The 18,365-nt window shown below is 38.9% G+C and overlaps 1 protein-coding gene across 4 annotated transcripts in view; it reads left to right on the top strand.

Annotated features, from left to right (window-relative positions):
* The window catches only part of TBC1D15 (TBC1 domain family member 15), a 72,922-nt gene that overhangs the window by 21,788 nt on the left and 32,769 nt on the right, over positions 1 to 18,365 (top strand). For 3 of the 4 annotated variants that reach the window (XM_036297366.1, XM_036297367.1, XM_036297365.1), the window contains exons 2-5: positions 2,006 to 2,104; positions 2,546 to 2,620; positions 7,483 to 7,621; positions 13,102 to 13,312. In XM_036297366.1, coding sequence (XP_036153259.1) covers positions 2,006 to 2,104; positions 2,546 to 2,620; positions 7,483 to 7,621; positions 13,102 to 13,312 — 524 coding nt within the window. Of the gene's footprint in view, positions 1 to 2,005; positions 2,105 to 2,545; positions 2,621 to 4,175; positions 4,194 to 7,482; positions 7,622 to 13,101; positions 13,313 to 18,365 lie in introns of those variants that run through there. The other variant, XM_036297368.1, reaches the window with a different exon arrangement.

The following is an 18,365-nucleotide window of genomic DNA, read 5'->3' as shown; positions in this document are numbered from 1 at the left end:
AAAGAAATTTCAATTGTTGTACTGTTGATATTTGGCTCTGTTGACTAATGAGTTTGCTGACCACTGGGCTAGGGTGTTATAAATTATTCTTTATGTTAGTGTATGCTTAATTTCTGATTGTTCCTTTTTCATGTCTTTGACATTCTCACTAAGATCCTTGAAAGTCTCATTAAGTCCCTTGAAGCTCTCATTAAGATCCTTGAAACCTTATAAACCATTGTTTTGAACTCTGTATCCAGTAGCTTGCTTGCTTCCATTTCTTGTGACATGTTTCTTTTTCTCTGCATTTTGGCTGCTTCCCTGAGTTTGTTTCTAGGTAGAGCTGTTATGTCTCCTAGAATTGGTAGAGTAGTCTTGTGTAGTAGGTGGCCTGCAGGGCCCAGTGGCTCAACCTCCCCAGTCACCTGATCTGGGTACTCTAGGTGTGCCCCTTTGTGGCATGTGTGCACAGTCTTGTACTTGAGCCATGATTGCTGCTGGCATCACTGGGAGGAATTGACTTCCAGGCCAGTTGGCTGTGAGGACCAGCTGTATCTACAATGGAAGAGTTGCTATGTAGGTGACACCCCTATGCAGCAGGACTTGCTTCAGTGGTGCTCACTGAGTCTACCCCTTGAGTGTGTTGCTGTGGATGTGTAGAGGTGTCATATGCTATGGTCTGAAGCTCTCCACTGGGTGCACTGGCTCTGGGGCCCCTGGGGAGGTGCAAAGTCAGCCACTGCCTGGGGCCACCTGGAATGAACTACAGTGAGATATATAGATGACTGCTACTTGTATTGGGCTAGGAAGTGCCCAGGTGAGGCCACCCTGTAGAAGCAATGCAGACTGGTGCTAGTGTAGGGTCTTGGGCCTTTTATTGATAGGTGTGATGCCAGCTGCTGCTTGTTTGAGAGATTTTAGGAAATCTGAAGCCTGGGCCAGGACAGGCCATTCATATGAAAAAGCCAGGGGTGGGTTCTCAGGGAATCACCAGGGTGGAACAAACAATATAGGCCATGCTTATAGAAACTCACATATGGCTGCCAGTTAGCTCTGCGATGGGGGAGGTTCCAGCACAGGAACAATGACCCCAGCCAGCATCCCTGTCTGGGAGAAAGCTGCCCATGAGTTTCTGCCCCAATGCCAGATAGTCCAGTTCCTCCCTGTATGTCCCTGGATTCCCCTAAACCTGCTGCCTGGTGCTGGAGCTCAGAGGAAGCAGGACCTTTTAAGTTCGCGGAACACCTGGGACTTCAGCAGCTTCCATGTCACTCAGCCACAATCCTTGCTGGTTTTTACAGCATGAAGTTACAGGGACTTCTTTTCCAAGCTCTGGAACCCTGGGCTGGGAGTCTCGTATGGGGCTGCGACCCCCTGCTTCTCAGGGGAGGTATTGGAGATATCCCTCCTGATTAAAAAAATGTCACATGTGGGTGTCGGACCAGCCCATCTTATGCCTCTGCCCTTCCTACTAGTCTCAGTGTGCTTTCTTCTTTATTTCTGTGGTGGTAGAACTTCCTTTCAGCCAGCTTTCAGTCAGTTCTGAATGATGGTGGGTTCTGTATTTTGTTGTAATTTTTTAAAAAAAATATATTTTATTGATTTTTTTACAGAGAGGAAGGGAGAGGGACAGAGAGTCAGAAACATGGATGAGAGAGAAACACTGATCAGCTGCCCCCTGCACACTCCCCACAGGGGATGTGCCCGCAAACAAGGTACATGCCCCTGACCGGAATCGAACCTGGGACCCTTGAGTCCGCAGGCCGGCGCTCTATCCACTGAGCCAAACCGGTTAGGGCTTGTTGTAATTTTGATGTGGTTGTAGAAAGCAACAAGTACTGGTGTTTACTTACACCTCCATCTTGGTTCTGTCATCACAGTCTGTTCCTGATAATACATTTATGTATGAAATAACCAGAAACTTGGTTTAGACATTATAGGAAAACATCTCTTTAATTTTTTTAAACTGATGTTGAAATAGTATTGAATAAAAATAGTGTGATTAATCTTACTTTTGCTATTCTAGGTTATATATGAACAGGAAGGTGTCTATATTCACTCATCTAGTGGAAAGAGCAATGACCAAGACAGCTTGATTTCAGGAATATTACGTGTTTTGGAGAAGGTATGTTTCCAATAAATGATTTTATTTAATAATTAATCGTTCATGGTAGTGGCTAATCTTTGGGGTATTATCAGCAAGTTTGGATTCCATGTGTAAGATAAAGTTATGTAATCAAACAATAGTTGTAAATTTAACATTAAGTGATATTAGAAATAAAATACTTTAGAAGGTCAGTAAAATGGCATGGAATACTTAAAAACATGTAGAAGTTGCAGTAATACATTTCTTATAATAAAATGTGAGCAGAGTTTTAAAATCTACATTATATTGGTTGTCCGATAGTAGTTTATATATGATATTGCATATTTAAAGTGCTAATATTTAAGAGGTTAAAATTTTATTTTGGGTTCATGGAATTAAAAATAATGTAAGAATGTAATAATGACTAAGAATGTAAGATATTGCTGAATAGTAAATGTAGTTCATAATTTTCTTCTCTAGGATGCTGAAGTTATTGTGGATTGGAGACCATTGGATGATGCTTTAGATTCTTCGAGTATTCTCTATGCTGGAAAGGTATTTAAGAAAAAAATAAATGGCTCAGGAAAGTTAGGCCATTTAAAAGAACATAACAGCTTTATTGAGATATAATTCATATACCATAAAACTCACTCTTTCAAAGTGTAAAATTCAGTGGTTTTAGTAAGTTTACAGTTTTGTGCAACCATTGCCAATATTTAATTTTAGAACATTTCATCACTCCCTAAAAAGAAACAACCTTTTATTGGTCACTCCTTAATCCCCTCTTCTTCCAGTTCCCGGCAACCACTAATCTACTTTGTCTCTGAGTTTGCCTGTTGTGGACATTTCCATATAATGTGCGGTCTTTTGTGACTGGCTTCTTTTGCTTAGCATAATGTTTCAAGGTTTATGCATAATATAGTATTTATTGATAATTTTCTTTTCCCCCCTGAATAATACTGCATTTATGGATATACCACATTTTGTTTTTTCATTATTTGATGGACATTTTTTTTTTAACTTTTAGACTAATATAAATAATGCTGCTATGAACATTCATGTACAAGTTTTTGTGTGAGCATATATTTTCTCTTGGAAACCTAAGTGTATAATCATTGGGTTTATATGATAATTTGTCTTTAACATTTGTATCATGGTAGGTAGAGATTTACCTCTGTTTTACCTCTATTTCACCTTCACCTTGAAACTCTCGCCCAGCTGTCCACATTTCTTCTCAAAGTGCTTAATCATATACATGATCTTCTAATTTCATCTTCATAAAGACATTTCTTCCAGAGTCTCACATGCTTCATTTTGTACTGGTTGCCCTCTGGGTTTTCTTTGCAGCAGTTATCCTGGGGATTCTTTTAGCCTCTTTCCCATATTTTATTCCCTCCCCCCTTTTAAAGAAATCCTATGCTGTTATCTACCTATTTTGGTTTACTGCCTTGTTTTGGGTTTATTCCCAAGTTCCAGTGCTTCCTTAGGGGAAAAAAAGGTGCATGGGAACAACAAAAACTTTTTTTTTATTCTTATTCTTGATTGGATAGCTTGGCTGGCATAGAAATTTTCCCACGTTTTTGAAAGTTATCCCAGGTTTGTCTAGTTTTCCTTATTGATGTTTGGTTGAATGCATTCTAATCCCCTATCTTTTGTATGTATTTTTCCTCTTCAGAATCTTTTTTAGGATGTCCTGGTAATGAGCCTTTGTAGTTGTTTTTATTCTTTGTGCTGAGTACTTGTTGGGCTTATTTAATATGGAAACTTGTGTCTTTTATTTCTTAGGAAATATTTTTGAGTTATTCCCTCTCCATTTTGTCTTTTCTTTCCTTAGGAAACACTCTTTAGACCTTCTGGACTGGTCCTGTAATTATTTTTAATACTTTCCTATTTTCTAATTCTTTGTGTATATATGTATACTATATTCTGGCAAATTTCTTCAATTTTATCTTTTAGTTATTGACATTTTCATTTTTGTTATATTTTTAAAAAATACTTTAAAAAATATGTTTTTATTGATTTCAGAGAGGAAGGGAGGAGAAGAGAGATAGAAACATCAGTGATGAGAGAGAATCATTGAATGGCACCTCCTGCACGTCCTCTACTGGGGATCAAGCCCACAACCCAGGCATGTGCCCTGAACAGAAATTGAACGGTGACATCCTGGTTCATAGGTTGATGCTCAACTACTGAGCCACACAGGCCATGCTATTATAGTTTTAATTTCTAGGAAATTGTGCTGTTTTTTCCTTCCCACTGTTACCAGACAGGGGACCTGGCCCTGAGTGGGTTTGCCTAGGACCAGCCAGTAGTGTGTGGGTTCTTAACTTTGTGCCGGAAAAATTTTACAACACGAGTCCAGATGACTATGAGGGAATGTTTATTAAAGCGGGGACAGTAAAGCAAGCAAGGGATTAGCATAGAAGCAGCAACAGGAAAGCCTAGGCTGGGCTGTCCTAGCCCTCTGGAAAGTAAGCTACAGGGGGCCTTGGAAACAGGTTCAGGGGTTAGCTTAGGACGAGTTTCCTTTGCGCATTGCTCCTCTGGTTGTAAATCTTGTGGTGTCCCTTGGAGTTTAGGAGATGCCTTCCCGTGGTGGAGGAAGAGGGGAAAGGAAATGGTGGGGGCTGCTCCCCAGAGGGAAAGCTGAATCCTTTTCTTACTGCCAGGAATTTTAGGGGAGGTCTTGGGGGGATCTTGTTTTTAGCAGAATAATCATCAGCTTTCTAGATGTGCTCCTTCAGGGTCATGGTCTTTACTGATTGGTCAGTGTCTGGGCAGGGGACATTAGTCATTGCAACTAATCTTGGTGTTGCCCACTTGGTTTTGCTACTTTTCTGGGACTGGAGCTGAAATACGACTGGGGCTTAGATGTTATTTCTAGGGAGGTGACTTTCTGTATCTGCTAAAAATTGCTCTGCCAGGTTATTCCGCTGTCTGTCTCAGTTTCCCTGTTCCACTTATCCTGGCTCACTGGCTTGCCTCACCCTGTTTTTAAACCCAGCATCCTGTTCTTAGTGGATGTAATATCCTTCCTTATTTCTAAGGTGTTTGAGGATAGTTTTTTTTAGATGGTTTCATTTCTATATATAGTCTACTTCCTCTAATTGACTTTTTTTCTTGTTTCATTTGTACTTTGTCTTCTGTATAGACATTTGCCTGAAGTTTGGTGATCTTTGTAGTGCTCATATTTAACAGCACACACAGAAAAGTGACTATACTCTCTCTAGGTGTGAGTAGGTTTGGTAACAGTTGGGACTCAGGATGATCTGGCTACTCTGCTTATGTGAGAATCCTTGGTGTTGAAATTTAGGTCTTTCTCTTGGGTTACTCATTCTTCAGAGAACAGTCTGCAGATTCCCGGCTGGAAAGGGTAAGCCTGGATTCCAGTGTTATGGGAACTGAGAGGAAGAGAGCTAGGAACCTTGCCAACTCTTTGTAGAGATGGACTTTTAGGTAATTCTCCTGTTTTTAGTGTATTATCCCTTTGCTGACTGTGCTTGGTTTCTCCTAATCTAGAGATAAACTTAGCTTTTTTAATGAGTAAACCTCTAGCCTCTGGACTTTTGTTAGTAGTCCTTTTTTTTAGCTTGACCTTTATACTGATTTCCAAAAGTACTTGATGTACCTATTCCAAGCCTTTGTGTGAGGTGAGGGTTCTGTAGATGCTTCTTAGCTTCTCCACTAGAGATGGTAGAGTTGGTAATGATGGTGGTAAGGACTGCATTCCCCCCCCCCCCCACACTGCTTTTATTATTTTATTTATTTCTCGTTTTTGTTGTTAATGCTATCCCAAGGATATTTTTCCATTAATATTTAGAAATACAGTGTGGCCTTGACTTACGAGTGTCCCAACTAACGAGTTTTTCGAGATACGAGCCATCTCTTGGCCGATTTTTTGCTTTGAGTTGCGAGCTAAAATTCAGATTACGAGCCAGCTTCAGATACCCCACCGCTAGTTGGAGCAGCGAACGTCCCAGTGAATGCCACAACATCAGCCCAGCATCACGTGTCTCATTCGTTCACTTTTTGATTTGACATACTTATTAACATTACATTTTAGACTTTTGGTTTTAGTCTCTTTTTCAATAGCAAGTTCTATTAGAACTGTACATGTAGATATGTTATTTGTAATGTTTAGCTAATTTTAAGTTAAAGAGAATATGCAACTGATGGTGGCTTAAGTAAGTAGGCACCATTGGCTATTTTCCTCAGCCAGAAGTCTGAAGATTTGGAGCTATTTGTAGTAATCTTGTTTTGTCTCTTATAGTTATGAGGTGGCTGCCATATTTTTAGGCAACACAGCTTCATTGGAAGCAGGAGAAGGGAAAAGGGTTGAAGCTTTTATTAGGAAAGCAAAATCAGTTCCAGAAGCCCTGCAGTTGACTTCTGCTTGTATTTCACTAGAGGCCGGGCTCATGAAAATTTATGCACTGGAGAGGGGTTCCTTAGCCCGGCCTGCCCCCCCTCCCAGTCCGGGAGTCCTCAAGGGCAGGAGGCGACCTGGTGATCAGGGGAAGGTGATGCCCCATCATACCTCTGCTGCTGCCACTGCTGGCAGCACAAGCCTCAGCTGGTCCTGGTTACTTGAGCCTTGGGTGGCCCTGAGCGGCTGGGTAGCTGCCATCCAAGGCTTGCCTGTGCCTCGGGCTGGCCCTGGGCGGCTGGGCAGCCGCCATCCGAGGCTTGCCTGCCCCTTGGGCTGGCTCTGGGTGTCTGGGGGCCTGAGGGGTCTGGGGGACTCTGGAGGCGCTGTGTGCCTGCCGCCCTGGTGGGGCTGAGGGGATTGGGTGCCGCCATCTTTGAGGGTGTGGCACTTGATTAGCATATTCCCTCTTTATTGGCTGTGGGAGCCACCATCTTTGAGGGTGGGGCAGTCAATTAGCATATTCCCTCCTTATTGGCTGTGGGTGCCGCCATCTTTGTGGCAGTGTGAGGGTCAATTAGCATATTCTCTCTTTATTAGATAGGATTGGCAACCCTAACTGCAAGGCATCTGGGTAAGCTTATCTTCTTCTCCCCTTTCCTTCCCTTCCCTTTTCTTTTTTTTCTAATTGTAAGAGAACGTCTATTTAGAAAGTTATAAAGATAGAAGAAGTGAGCTAGTTGGGCTGTGTAGGCTCAGGAAACAAGCAACAGAAGCAAAATAAGGGCCCTTGGAGCTTAGGAGAGGGAAAGGCAAAGGTGTAACAGGACTGGGGGGGAAGGGAAGGGGGTTGGGAAAGGTGCGGGTGTACTCCCGATGGTAAAGATTGGGCAAGGGAGGAAATGACAGGAAATAGTGTTCCTGTTTTCTCACCAGTGATGCCTGCCATAATGTATAAATTTAATTTATGTAGATGCTGAGACGACATTATTGTTTGAAGTTAAATTCTACTTCTAGTCTCTAAATATTTTATATGTTATAATTATTTTAGGATTCCAGTTCTGTTGTAGAATGGACTCAGGCCCCAAAAGAAAGAGTTCATCGAGGACCAGAACATGTGAACAGTTACGAAGCAGAGTGGGACATGGTTAATACAGTTTCATTTAAAAAGAAGCCACATACCAATGGAGGTATGAATTAAATCATTGAAATCTTAAACTGATTTGCTGCAATATTATTTAAACAAAAGTGCAAAGGAAGTTCTTTATGTTCCTCAGAGAAGAAGGATGCTTTGGTGCTTTGATACAGATAACTCTTACATTTTAGTTATATTCCCTTTTCATCACTTTTTTGCTTTGTTTGGTTTTGTTGGTTGTGACTTCATAAAAAAGGCTTTAAAAATCCTTTTTCTGTTTTGTAGTTATTCATGGCAAAAAATAGAAACATGTTAGAAAATTACTTTGGTTGTCTCTCATGCATATTTTTCTTAATCTAGTAGAATTTTTAAAAAAGAAAGTTATTTTATCCCAAAGCACCAGGGGGAGATGAAGTATACTGCTAACCATCCTAATTTCAGTGTTTACTGGGAATTTAACAGCTCATTGCAGTCTCCCCTTTATACTTGTTCAGTGATTATTCTGTTTTATATATATATTTAAATCTGTGTTTGCCATATGTAATTATCTACATGTAGATAACAAAAAAGAGCCAAGCTAACAGCCTGATAGAACACATATATTATTCCAAATATGGTATAGCGTATCTGTGATATGGCCAGGTTATTTGTGATTGATCGCTTTTAAAAATATTAAACACTTGTATATGTTTTTTTCCTATTGATCCCCCTATGTTTTATAACTAAAAGTATATTTTATGTCTTAATGATTTTGGTTTGAATATAGGAATTTATCCATGTTTATCAAAATTTATTAGAATATCTGTTGCTACATTTATATAGCATTGTTACTAAGTAAAATTGATTTTCATATATGGCCTGGGGAATTATTCTCATATACTAGAGGCCTGATGCATGAAATTCATGCAAGAGTAGACCTTCCTTCTCCAAGTTGCTGGCACTGGCTTCCCTCTGGCACCCAGGACCCAGGCTTCCCTGGCAGCCCTGGCAGCCCTGGCTTTATCGAAGGACATCCAGTCTAATTAGCATATTACGCTTTTATTATTATAAATAGTAGTTACATTTTGAACTGTATCATTTCTTGGAAACAGTGGCAATTAAGATAAATATTAATTCACAAGATATTGACAATCAGTTTATGCATGTGTGTTCCTCTCCTATTTATTTATTTATTTATTTACTTACTTATTTACTTACTAACTAACTAACTTATTGGAATTCTCTTTCTATCGAAAGAGAATCAGAGCAATGCAAAGTGTTAAGGAAAAATAAAACCACAGGATTTTAGTATATTTTGCAGGTGAGGGATTTTTAACTTCTCTAGACTAGATCTTTAGGATTGGTTATGTGAATTGCTATTTTTTGTTCGTTGTTGCCTAATACTGTTAAATCCTTGAAAATGAAAAAGTCAGACTGCAGGAATGAGCAAAATTAGTTTTCAGAATTCCATAGAAGAAAGAAGCATTATGTGGATGAGAAAAGTATAATGTGACAATAAAGATATTTTTATTTTATTTATTTGTTTTTTTAGAGAGAGAGGAAAGGGGGAGAGAGAAACATGATGTGAGACAGAAACATCGATCAGTTGCCTCCCCTACTTGCCCCGACCTGGGATTGAACCCACAACCTAGGTATGTGCCAGGACTGGGAATTGAATCCACAACCTTTTGGTATAAAACAGGATGACGCTCCAACCAATTGAGCCACTGGCCAGGGCTAAAGATCTTTTTCAGAATAATGGTTTTCAACTTTGCACATTGAAATTATTTGGGAAGATTAGGCTTTTAAAAAAAACACTATTGCCTGGCTTTTATTCAGCAAATTAAATCATTCTCTGGAGATAGAGACTGGACATCTATACTTTTCAAAATCTCCTAGTGCAGTGGTCGGCAAACTGCGGCTCGCGAGCCACATGCGGCTCTTTGGCCCCTTGAGTGTGGCTCTTCCACAAAATACCACATGCGGGCGCGCACATACAGTGCGATTGAAACTTCGTGACCCATGCGCAGAAGTCGGTATTTTGTGGAAGAGCCACACTCAAGGGGCCAAAGAGCCGCATGTGGCTCGCAAGCCGCAGTTTACCGACCACTGTCCTAGTGATTTAAATGTGTGAAGTTGAGAACCACTGTATAGCTTAGCAAAAAAACACAGATGTAAATATTGCTTACATGGCTTGGCCATGCATTGTGACTTACTAAGTAAAGAGCATAACTTTATTTCGTAGTTATTAAAAGTTAAGATTTTCTTCTTTTTTCCCCAGTATTTAAAAAAAATTATGGTTGTGCATAGCAGTAAGAAATAGATTGAACAGTATGGCCCAATATGCTTACATATATTCAACTGAACAAGGAGTTATGAAGTGCAATGCACTCTGTCCCATCCTATCCTGTCCTAGACTATCTTATCTGATTATACTTTATCAAAGCTCTTTCCTAAAGGAGGCATTTTCTAGGCTTGATGTTTCAGAATTCAAAATTATGCCATTATGAAACTACATATATATTTACATTTTTAATCCTCACCCAAGGATATTTTTTACATTGATCTTTTAGAGAGAGTGAAAGAGAGGAAGGAGGGGGGGAGAGAGTGAGAGAGAGAGAGAGAGAGAGAGAAGAAGAGAGAGAGAAACATTGATATAAGAGAGACACATTAATTGGTTGCCTCCTGCACGTGCCCTGACTGGGGCCGGGTTTTGAACCTGCAACGGAGGTACATGCCTTGACCAGGACCCTTCCATCTGAGGGCCGGTGCTCTAACCACTGAGAAACTGGCCAGGGTCATTTTTATATTTTTAAAAAGCATTTTTTTCCAAATATTTTTACCCTTGTTGGTGATTCACAAAGGAAACTTGGGACAAACCTTTAAAAAACTGACTATTGAAGATTTATTTAACTTTATATTTCTTAAGAGTTTCTACTGCTAAATATTTGCTTTTATGTACTAGATAAATGTCTTGAAAATATATATTCCCAGAACAACAGACTGACATGATGTTCTACAAACCCATCTAAAATGTCATGTCCTTGATGTTAATTCTATTTAAGACATGGATAGATACTTACTGAGCTCTTTGTTGTACTCTTCTGCGTTATGGCCAGTTTTCTCATGTCAGTGTTTTGGAGATGTTTTTATACGTATTTGGTAACATAGTAAGTTCATCAGTACCAATTAGTTTTATTACCTTCTGTAAGGAAAATGAAGGAAATTTTGAGCTAACTCTTGGGTTCTGTTTCTTTGTAACCAACTGTTTCTGGTTAGTTATTGATGATAGATTAAATTGTTGACTTGTCTTAGTTAGTCATTTATCAACACATCTTTGAGTACCTATTACATGGTAGTCACTCTTCTAGGAGCTGGGGATATAGCTGTGACAAAATAAAATTCCTGTTCTCATGAAGCTATATACTAGTAAAAGGGACTTCTAGAATTGACTTGTAATGTTTATCTCATCATTTGTCAGCATTTTAACTGAGAAATGTGTGAGGCATATTCTGTTTTACTTAATATGTAATGTGTGTCTCTTCCTTTAATGAAAAAATCTGTAAAATTTTTAGTTTTGGATATGCACAAACTCCTGATGATTCATATAACCTGCATATATTATTTAATGTTCTCCACATGATTTTCTTACATTAATTTGGGTTCAATACTTTTTTGTGTAACTTAAGAATTTCGTTTAAATAATTGTTTATATCTAGTTTTCCATTGCTCTTTTGCTGTGAAAATATTTTTGTTCTTTGCAGATAATATAGTAATAGGTAGTCTAAGTGTATATTCACACTTAAATGATTCATGAAGATACTGGAATTGTACTAGTAGTATTGTTCTCACTTTGATATCAGTTTGTAGTAATGTTATAAGCTCTATAATATAAATTCCAGTAAAACATGTTATATAGCAGCCAAGTGGGCACATGTCACTTAATCTAGTGCCAGCCTTAGATATGAGTTCACCATTCCAGCTGGTGTGTTACTTAAGCCTTTTTGGGCTTCCTTTGAAATGGTACTTGCTAAAGTGTCCATGAACTAGGAATGGTACCTGCATTCCTTGAAGGTAGCAATTTCTGTAAGCTGTAGATTTCTTTGTGTCAGTGTAGGAGGTCTTTTTGGAGTTGATGGAGTTACAGTGTTCCTGACTGTATAAGAAGAGTGATATACATGCAGGTCAACACCAATAGGTCTACCCTTTGATCAAGTTCTATAAGCATATATCAGCTATGCAGTTTATCCTTGTAGAATTGATGGTGTGGGAACGAATTAAAGAAGAGCTTGAATAACAGTATGACACTTCTTAGGAAATAACATTAGGTACAATGTTTTTTAAAATTTTAGGAACATGACATGCTTATGTCTGAGTTAAAATGTTAAAATAAAATGACTTGAAATCATAACTAGATTAGAAACTAATTTTGTACATTAATGAGAAGGAACATTTTTCTTTGTTTTTTAAATTTTCATTTAAATGGATAATCTTTAAGTTCCTTGTTATCAATTATGATATTGTTCACAAACCTAGGATTTAAAGCTTCTATAAACAGCCCACAAACTCAGAAAATGCTTTATTTTACATAACTATAGTTTGATTTGAAATGAGGTTTTAATTTAGTATACGATTGATTTAGCAGGAAGGTTAAATGTATTCATTCTCTTTGAAGCATTTATAACTTAGTTATATTTCACCCTTAATTCCCCACTGTTCTTTGGGATTTTGCCAAAAAATAAAAAGTCTGGCTGTTCATCCCAATATTTTTTTTTTTATACTGGTATACTTATCTTCACTCAATGTAGTCCAGTAAAAATAATTGCAATGGAAGTGATGGAAATAAAAGTTTTTGTTTTAAATGATTTTCTAAGAGCATCATCATTCATATTTGGGGGAGTGGAAAGTATTAACATTTATTGAGTATTCGCTACATACTTTGCACTGTACCTAGTTAGTTGACAAGTATTATATCTTTTAATTCTTAGAATAACATTGTGAGGTAAGTATAATTCTCTGCATTTTACAGATGATGAAACTGAGACTCAGAAAGATTCAGTTATTTGCTCCAAATCATTCGCTTAGTAAGATTGTGGTATTGTAATTTGAATTCAGCCAGCCTGCTTCCAGAGTCATGTTCATTTTGGGCAAAGCTTATATTTAAATGGGGATAACCTTTTTAGTTTGTGTGCAATAGGATAATTATTTTAAAAATTACTTTTTAAAGAAAATAAGTATAAACAATGGACACAAGACACTGGGAGGTGAGGGAATGTGTTGGGGAGTAGGAAAAGCTGGGGGAAGGTCAATTGAAAAAAAAAAAGGAGACATATGTACTACTATTTGTAATACTTTATTTAAACAATAAAAAAATAACGTAAAAAAATAAAGAAAATGTATGTTGCCATTTTTAATACAGGTGGGAGCCATAGTGATATGAATGGCATAGTCATTCCCTAGGGTCAACAAATTTCTGTTAGGCCATCATGAAGAGCACTGTCAGTACCTTTTAAAAAGGTGAACAAAAATATTTTGCCCCACTTTCTTGTTTTCAAGATACTCCAAGTCAAAGAAATGGGAAAAGCAAATGGTCATTCCTGTTCAGTTTGACAGACCTGAAATCAATCAAGCAAAACAAAGAGGGTATGGGCTGGTCGTATTTGGTATTCTGTCTAAAGGATGATGTCGTTCTCCCTGCTCTGCACTTTCATCAAGGCGATAGCAAACTACTGATTGAGTCTCTTGAAAAATATGTGGTATTGTGTGAGTAAGTATCAAATTATTTTCTACTTATTGAAATTGGATTGTTGTATTGGACTCCAGGCAAACTCTTTTTACTTGTTAGTGGGTATCAGCGACCTATGTGCATACCAGGGCACAAGCAACTTTTTATTTTTCTGGATATCAACTACTTTGAATAACATCTTGCCATTGTAATATTTTGGATCTGCAACCTGTTATCATAGCACTGTTTTAAAGAAAAGTGGTCTGATATTTTTATACACATTTAAATGAAGATGCATCAGTAACTTATGGATTATATATTTACCAAATTAACCTTTTATTATGTAGTTTTTATTAGGTATATAGAGTTTTATTTGTAATATGGCAAATTTAAGTTAGGCAAGTCTGAGTCCTTTATAAAATTACTAAAGGCCCCATTCATGAAATTCATGCACTGGGCGGGAGGGTGTGGTGGTGTTCTCCCTCAGCCCAGCCTGCGCCCTCTCACAGTCCAGGACTCCTCGGAGGATGTCCGCCTGTGGGCTTAGGCTTGCTCCCCGCTGGCAGATGGACATCCCCCTGAGGGGTCCTTAGTGTTGCCACGGAGGTGGGAGAGGCTCCCGCCACTGCCTCTGTGCTTGCCAGCCATGAGCCCTGCGTTTGGCTGAGCAGTGCTCTTCCAGTGGGAGCGCACTGACCACCAGGGGGAATCTCCTGCATTGAGCGGGATCAGGCCGAAACCAGCTCTCTGACATCCCCTGAGGGGTCCTGGATTGCTAGAGGGCGCAGGCCAGACCAAGGGACACCACTTGTGTACATTCGGGGTTGGGGAGGGACATGAAAGTTTGGCCAGCTGGGGAGGGACTGTGGAAGGGCTCCAAGGTGTGTCCGGCCCATCTCCCTCAGTCCTGATCAGCTGGACCCCCGCAGCAAGCTAACCTACCGGTCCGAACGTCTGCCCCCTGGTGGTCAGTGCACATCATAGTGATGGGTCGACCGGTCAACTGTCTGCCTCCTGGTGGTCAGTGCATGTCATAGCGAGTGGTTGAGCGGCCTTAGGATATCATTAGCGTATTACGCTTTGATTGGTTGATTGGACGACCAGACTCAGCATATTAGGCTTTTATTATATAGGATTTTTAAAAATTTTGTATCTTACATTTATTCACCTATGTGCCTTTGATACACATATTCTTTCTTGCTGTTACTCTCATCAAATATATTTTGAATATCAATTATGTTCTGAACACTGTGCTAGTTGCTTGATATTTAGTACTGAATAAAACAGGCACATTTCTTGATATCTGAGAATTTATGGTCTTGTGAAGGATGCTGACCAATAAGTGGCAATAAAATCAAGAACTAAGATGAAGGATGTACAAGGTGCTTTGGGAGCTCCCAGGAAGAGAGGAAAGGGTACCTCATCCAACTGCAGGTTGGGTAGGACTCAGGAATACTTTCTGAGGAAGCGACATCTAAGTTGAAACCTGACAAATGAGTGAACATTAGCATGAAGGGGTAGGAGATATTTAAAAAGAGATGTTTTAGATAGAGAAAGGATGTAAAACATGATGTAATCACAAAACAGAGTAATTCAATATCACAGTTCTGCATAGTGAGAGAAGGGAGGTTACTGAATATAAAGATGAGGCCAAAGAGCTGGGTAAAGGCCAAAGCATGAAGGATCTTGTAAATCATGTTAGCAGGTTCTAGTCATCTAGATGAAATTATAGTGCCATGAAATGGGAGAGTGACAGGGAAGATACAAGCATTAGAGTTTGTGATTGATTGGATATATGGAGGTGAGAGGTAGAAGTTGAGATTTTCAGCTTGGGGAACTGTAGGGATGATTGTTAACTTCATGAATAATGTCCTCACTTTATAATAGAAAATAGAAAAATATCCTTATTTTATCATGTCTAAATTTAGATTATATAAAGCTAAGAGTGATTCAATAGTTGGAAGATACTGTGTGTTTTCTGGAATGACATTTTCTCCCCTACCATGTTGATCATTCCTGGCTGACATTAGATATGCTGATCAGTACCAGTAACCATAAGAAAGTCAGGCCTGGTTGGTAGTATTTGGATCTTCAAGTGAAAAGCTGTGACTAGGCTACCATACAGGAGATTACTAGTAAGTAGATTTCAGGTGAGGCATTGTCATGATTGGGGCAGAAGGTTTGGTCCTCTGAATAGCAGGTGTTAAAGACTTTACTTTTGAGCAAGCAAGCTCGTTAATCAGCGTTGTGATGTAACACTCACAAAATAGCTCATTCGATCTGGGACTTGATTAAAGCATAGTACTAAGAATGAAGTGGTAGAACCTCTCTACTCTACTGGTGGGTTCACACTTTGGAGAACTGGGCTTAATTTTAAATGTGTTAGACCAGTGGACGGCAAACTCATTAGTCAACAGAGCCAAATATCAACAGTACAATGATTTTGAAATTTCTTTTGAGAGCGAAATTTTTTAAACTTAAACTATATAGGTAGGTACATTGTTATTAACTTAATTAGGGTACTCCTAAGGCTTAGGAAGAGCCACACTCAAGGGGCCAAAGAGCCGCATGTGGCTCGCGAGCCACAGTTTGCCAACCACTGTGTTAGACTAATTATTCTACATGAAAAAGATGATGTGTAATAAAAGGGATAAGAATGGTATCATGAAAAACTTTAACTTGAAGAAGAGGAATTTTGGTGTAACATTAAATAAAATCCAGACTTCTTCTTGTGGTCAACAAGGACCTGCCTTATCTTAGCTCTGTTTATCTCATAAGCCTTTTCTCCCACTATTCTCTTCTGTAGTCTAGCCACATGATTTTCTTTCAGTTCCTAAAACACCTTAAGTGCTTTCTTGTCTTAGGGTCTTATGTATGCTATTTCTTTTGCGTGGGATATATTTTTTCCTTTTTGATCCTCAAGGTATTAGTTTAATGGCATTTCCTCAGAAGAGCTTCTCTGTGGATGCCCCTGTCTCCCATATAATGTAGGTTCCAACGTCCATTCCTTTTCACTGTCTCATTCTCTTATTTGCTTCCTTCATGGCCCTTAACAGAATAAAATCATTTTGTCTATTTTTTAAATGTTCTGCTCTAGAATGTAAGCCCATACAAGCAGGGATTGCTCTTATCTTGTTTGCATTGTCTCCTGAGTTCCTAGCCACAGTGCATAGCACATATTTGTACAATCAATCTTAGTTGAATGAATAAATGGTATGGTACTTTTAATTCTATAAGTAATATTGAAAGGGATGTTAAAAGAAATAAATTGTACATTTGTTTTGTATGACTCCAAAGAGAAAATGAAAGGAAACAGATTTTAGCTTAAGATGTAGAGTTTTCTATCCTGGATGGGAAACCGATATACTCAGCAATCTATAATAATAAAAACGTAATATGCTAATTAGACTGAACAGCCGAACGACCTTCTGGATGTCATTCCGGACAAAGCCACGGTGGCGAGGGCTGAGGCAGAGGCAGTTAGAGGTGATCAGGCAGGCAGGTGAGTGGTTAGGGATGATCAGGCAGACACGCAAGTGGTTAGGGGTTATGAGGCAGTCAGGCAGAATGGTTAGGGGTGATCAGGCAGGCAGGCGAGCAGTTAGGGGTGATCAGGCAGGCAGGCAGAGGGGTTAGGGGCGATCAGGCAGGCAGGTGAGTGGTTTGGGGTGATCAGGCAGGCAGGCAGGTGAGCAGTTAGGTGCTGGTGGTCCTGGATTGCGAGAGGGTGCAGGCTGGGCTAAGGGACTGCCGCCGTGCACCCCCCTTCCCCTTGTGCATAAATTTTGTGCACGGAGCCTCTAGTCACATTATAAGGGCACGTGTAGCTTGAACTTGTGCTGGTCATATTTTAATGAGGGCTGTAAGTGAACTGTTGTTTTCTTTCCTGTATTTATAAATTACTGAGTAGTAAATATAAGAATCAGACAGTTGCTGATAAAAATATCACCATTATCGGTGAAGCTTAGATATGCAGCATCATAATAATTCACCCTAAATTAGTTTTGAAGGCACCCAGTGTTTGTCATTTTCAGACAACTGCAGGTCTCCCTCAAGAGGACAGATCACTTATGATGTGAATGAGAGCAGACTAGAAACTGCTTTCTCTGTTCGCAGGCAGATCCAGGAACAGGAGAGAGCTGGGATGGGATTATGCCAAACATGCACCTTGTTTTTTCCTGATTTCAGCAATCAAATGTGTCCCAGTGAAGGAGAATTTCTTTAGAACAAGTGCATATTTCCATTAGGAAACATGAAACCGGGGGAATGGTATTGTTCTTTCTCCCTCTATTTTTTTATTTAACAACTAATTTTTTTTATTTTTTTTGAAGAACTGGGTCAAGAGCTGAAAAGAGCAATAATCAAAAAAGATATGACCCCTGCCTTCATGGAGTTTGTACTATTGTAGCAATATTCTGGAATGCCAATACTCTGTAATTGTCTAACAATATACTACTTGTCTTTTGGCTGATGTACTTTAAAAATGTTTTGTTGATTTTTTTTTTTAGGGGCAACTAAATCTTAAATTTCTTATATCTCTCCTCTTAGAGCTCTCCCCAGCCCCTCATCACAGAATATCGGCTATAAAAAATGAAATCCTTCCTTTTTACAAAGTGTCTGTGGTTGCTTGTTCATTGGGCAATTATTTCTTCTTCCCATCTACAGTTTACTGACTACAGTTTTAGATCTGTAGCCGTAATGATCTGAGTCCAGATAGTTGAAGGTTGTATTTTTGTTCCCCTTCTATATGCATAGCTAGAGTTTTGATTTTAATGACCAATTTTTATTTGGATTTTAAAGAAATAATTTGACTTAGTTATTGTTAGAAACAAAATGATAACCTATGCAACAGCAGCACTGTGGTAGAAAAAAGTATGTTTCTATATTAGTTTCTTGTTCTGGTGCTACATTTAAAAGTTGATCTGTTATTTAAAAATATTATGCGAGAACCTGTACTCTAGGTCTTCATATTAAACATGACCCCAAAAGGTGCTCAGAAAGATGGTATTTAATGAAAATTGAACATTAAAAAAATTTTTTTTTCTACTGCAAATGACTCAACCTCAGCTACTTTAAAAAGCCAATGGGCTTATTA

Source organism: Myotis myotis, unplaced genomic scaffold (assembly GCF_014108235.1).
Source record: "Myotis myotis isolate mMyoMyo1 unplaced genomic scaffold, mMyoMyo1.p scaffold_m19_p_3, whole genome shotgun sequence".
NCBI classification, from domain to species: domain Eukaryota; kingdom Metazoa; phylum Chordata; class Mammalia; order Chiroptera; family Vespertilionidae; genus Myotis; species Myotis myotis.
The sequence above is the reverse complement of the archived record's forward strand: the minus strand, read 5'-3'. Positions and strand labels throughout refer to the sequence as shown.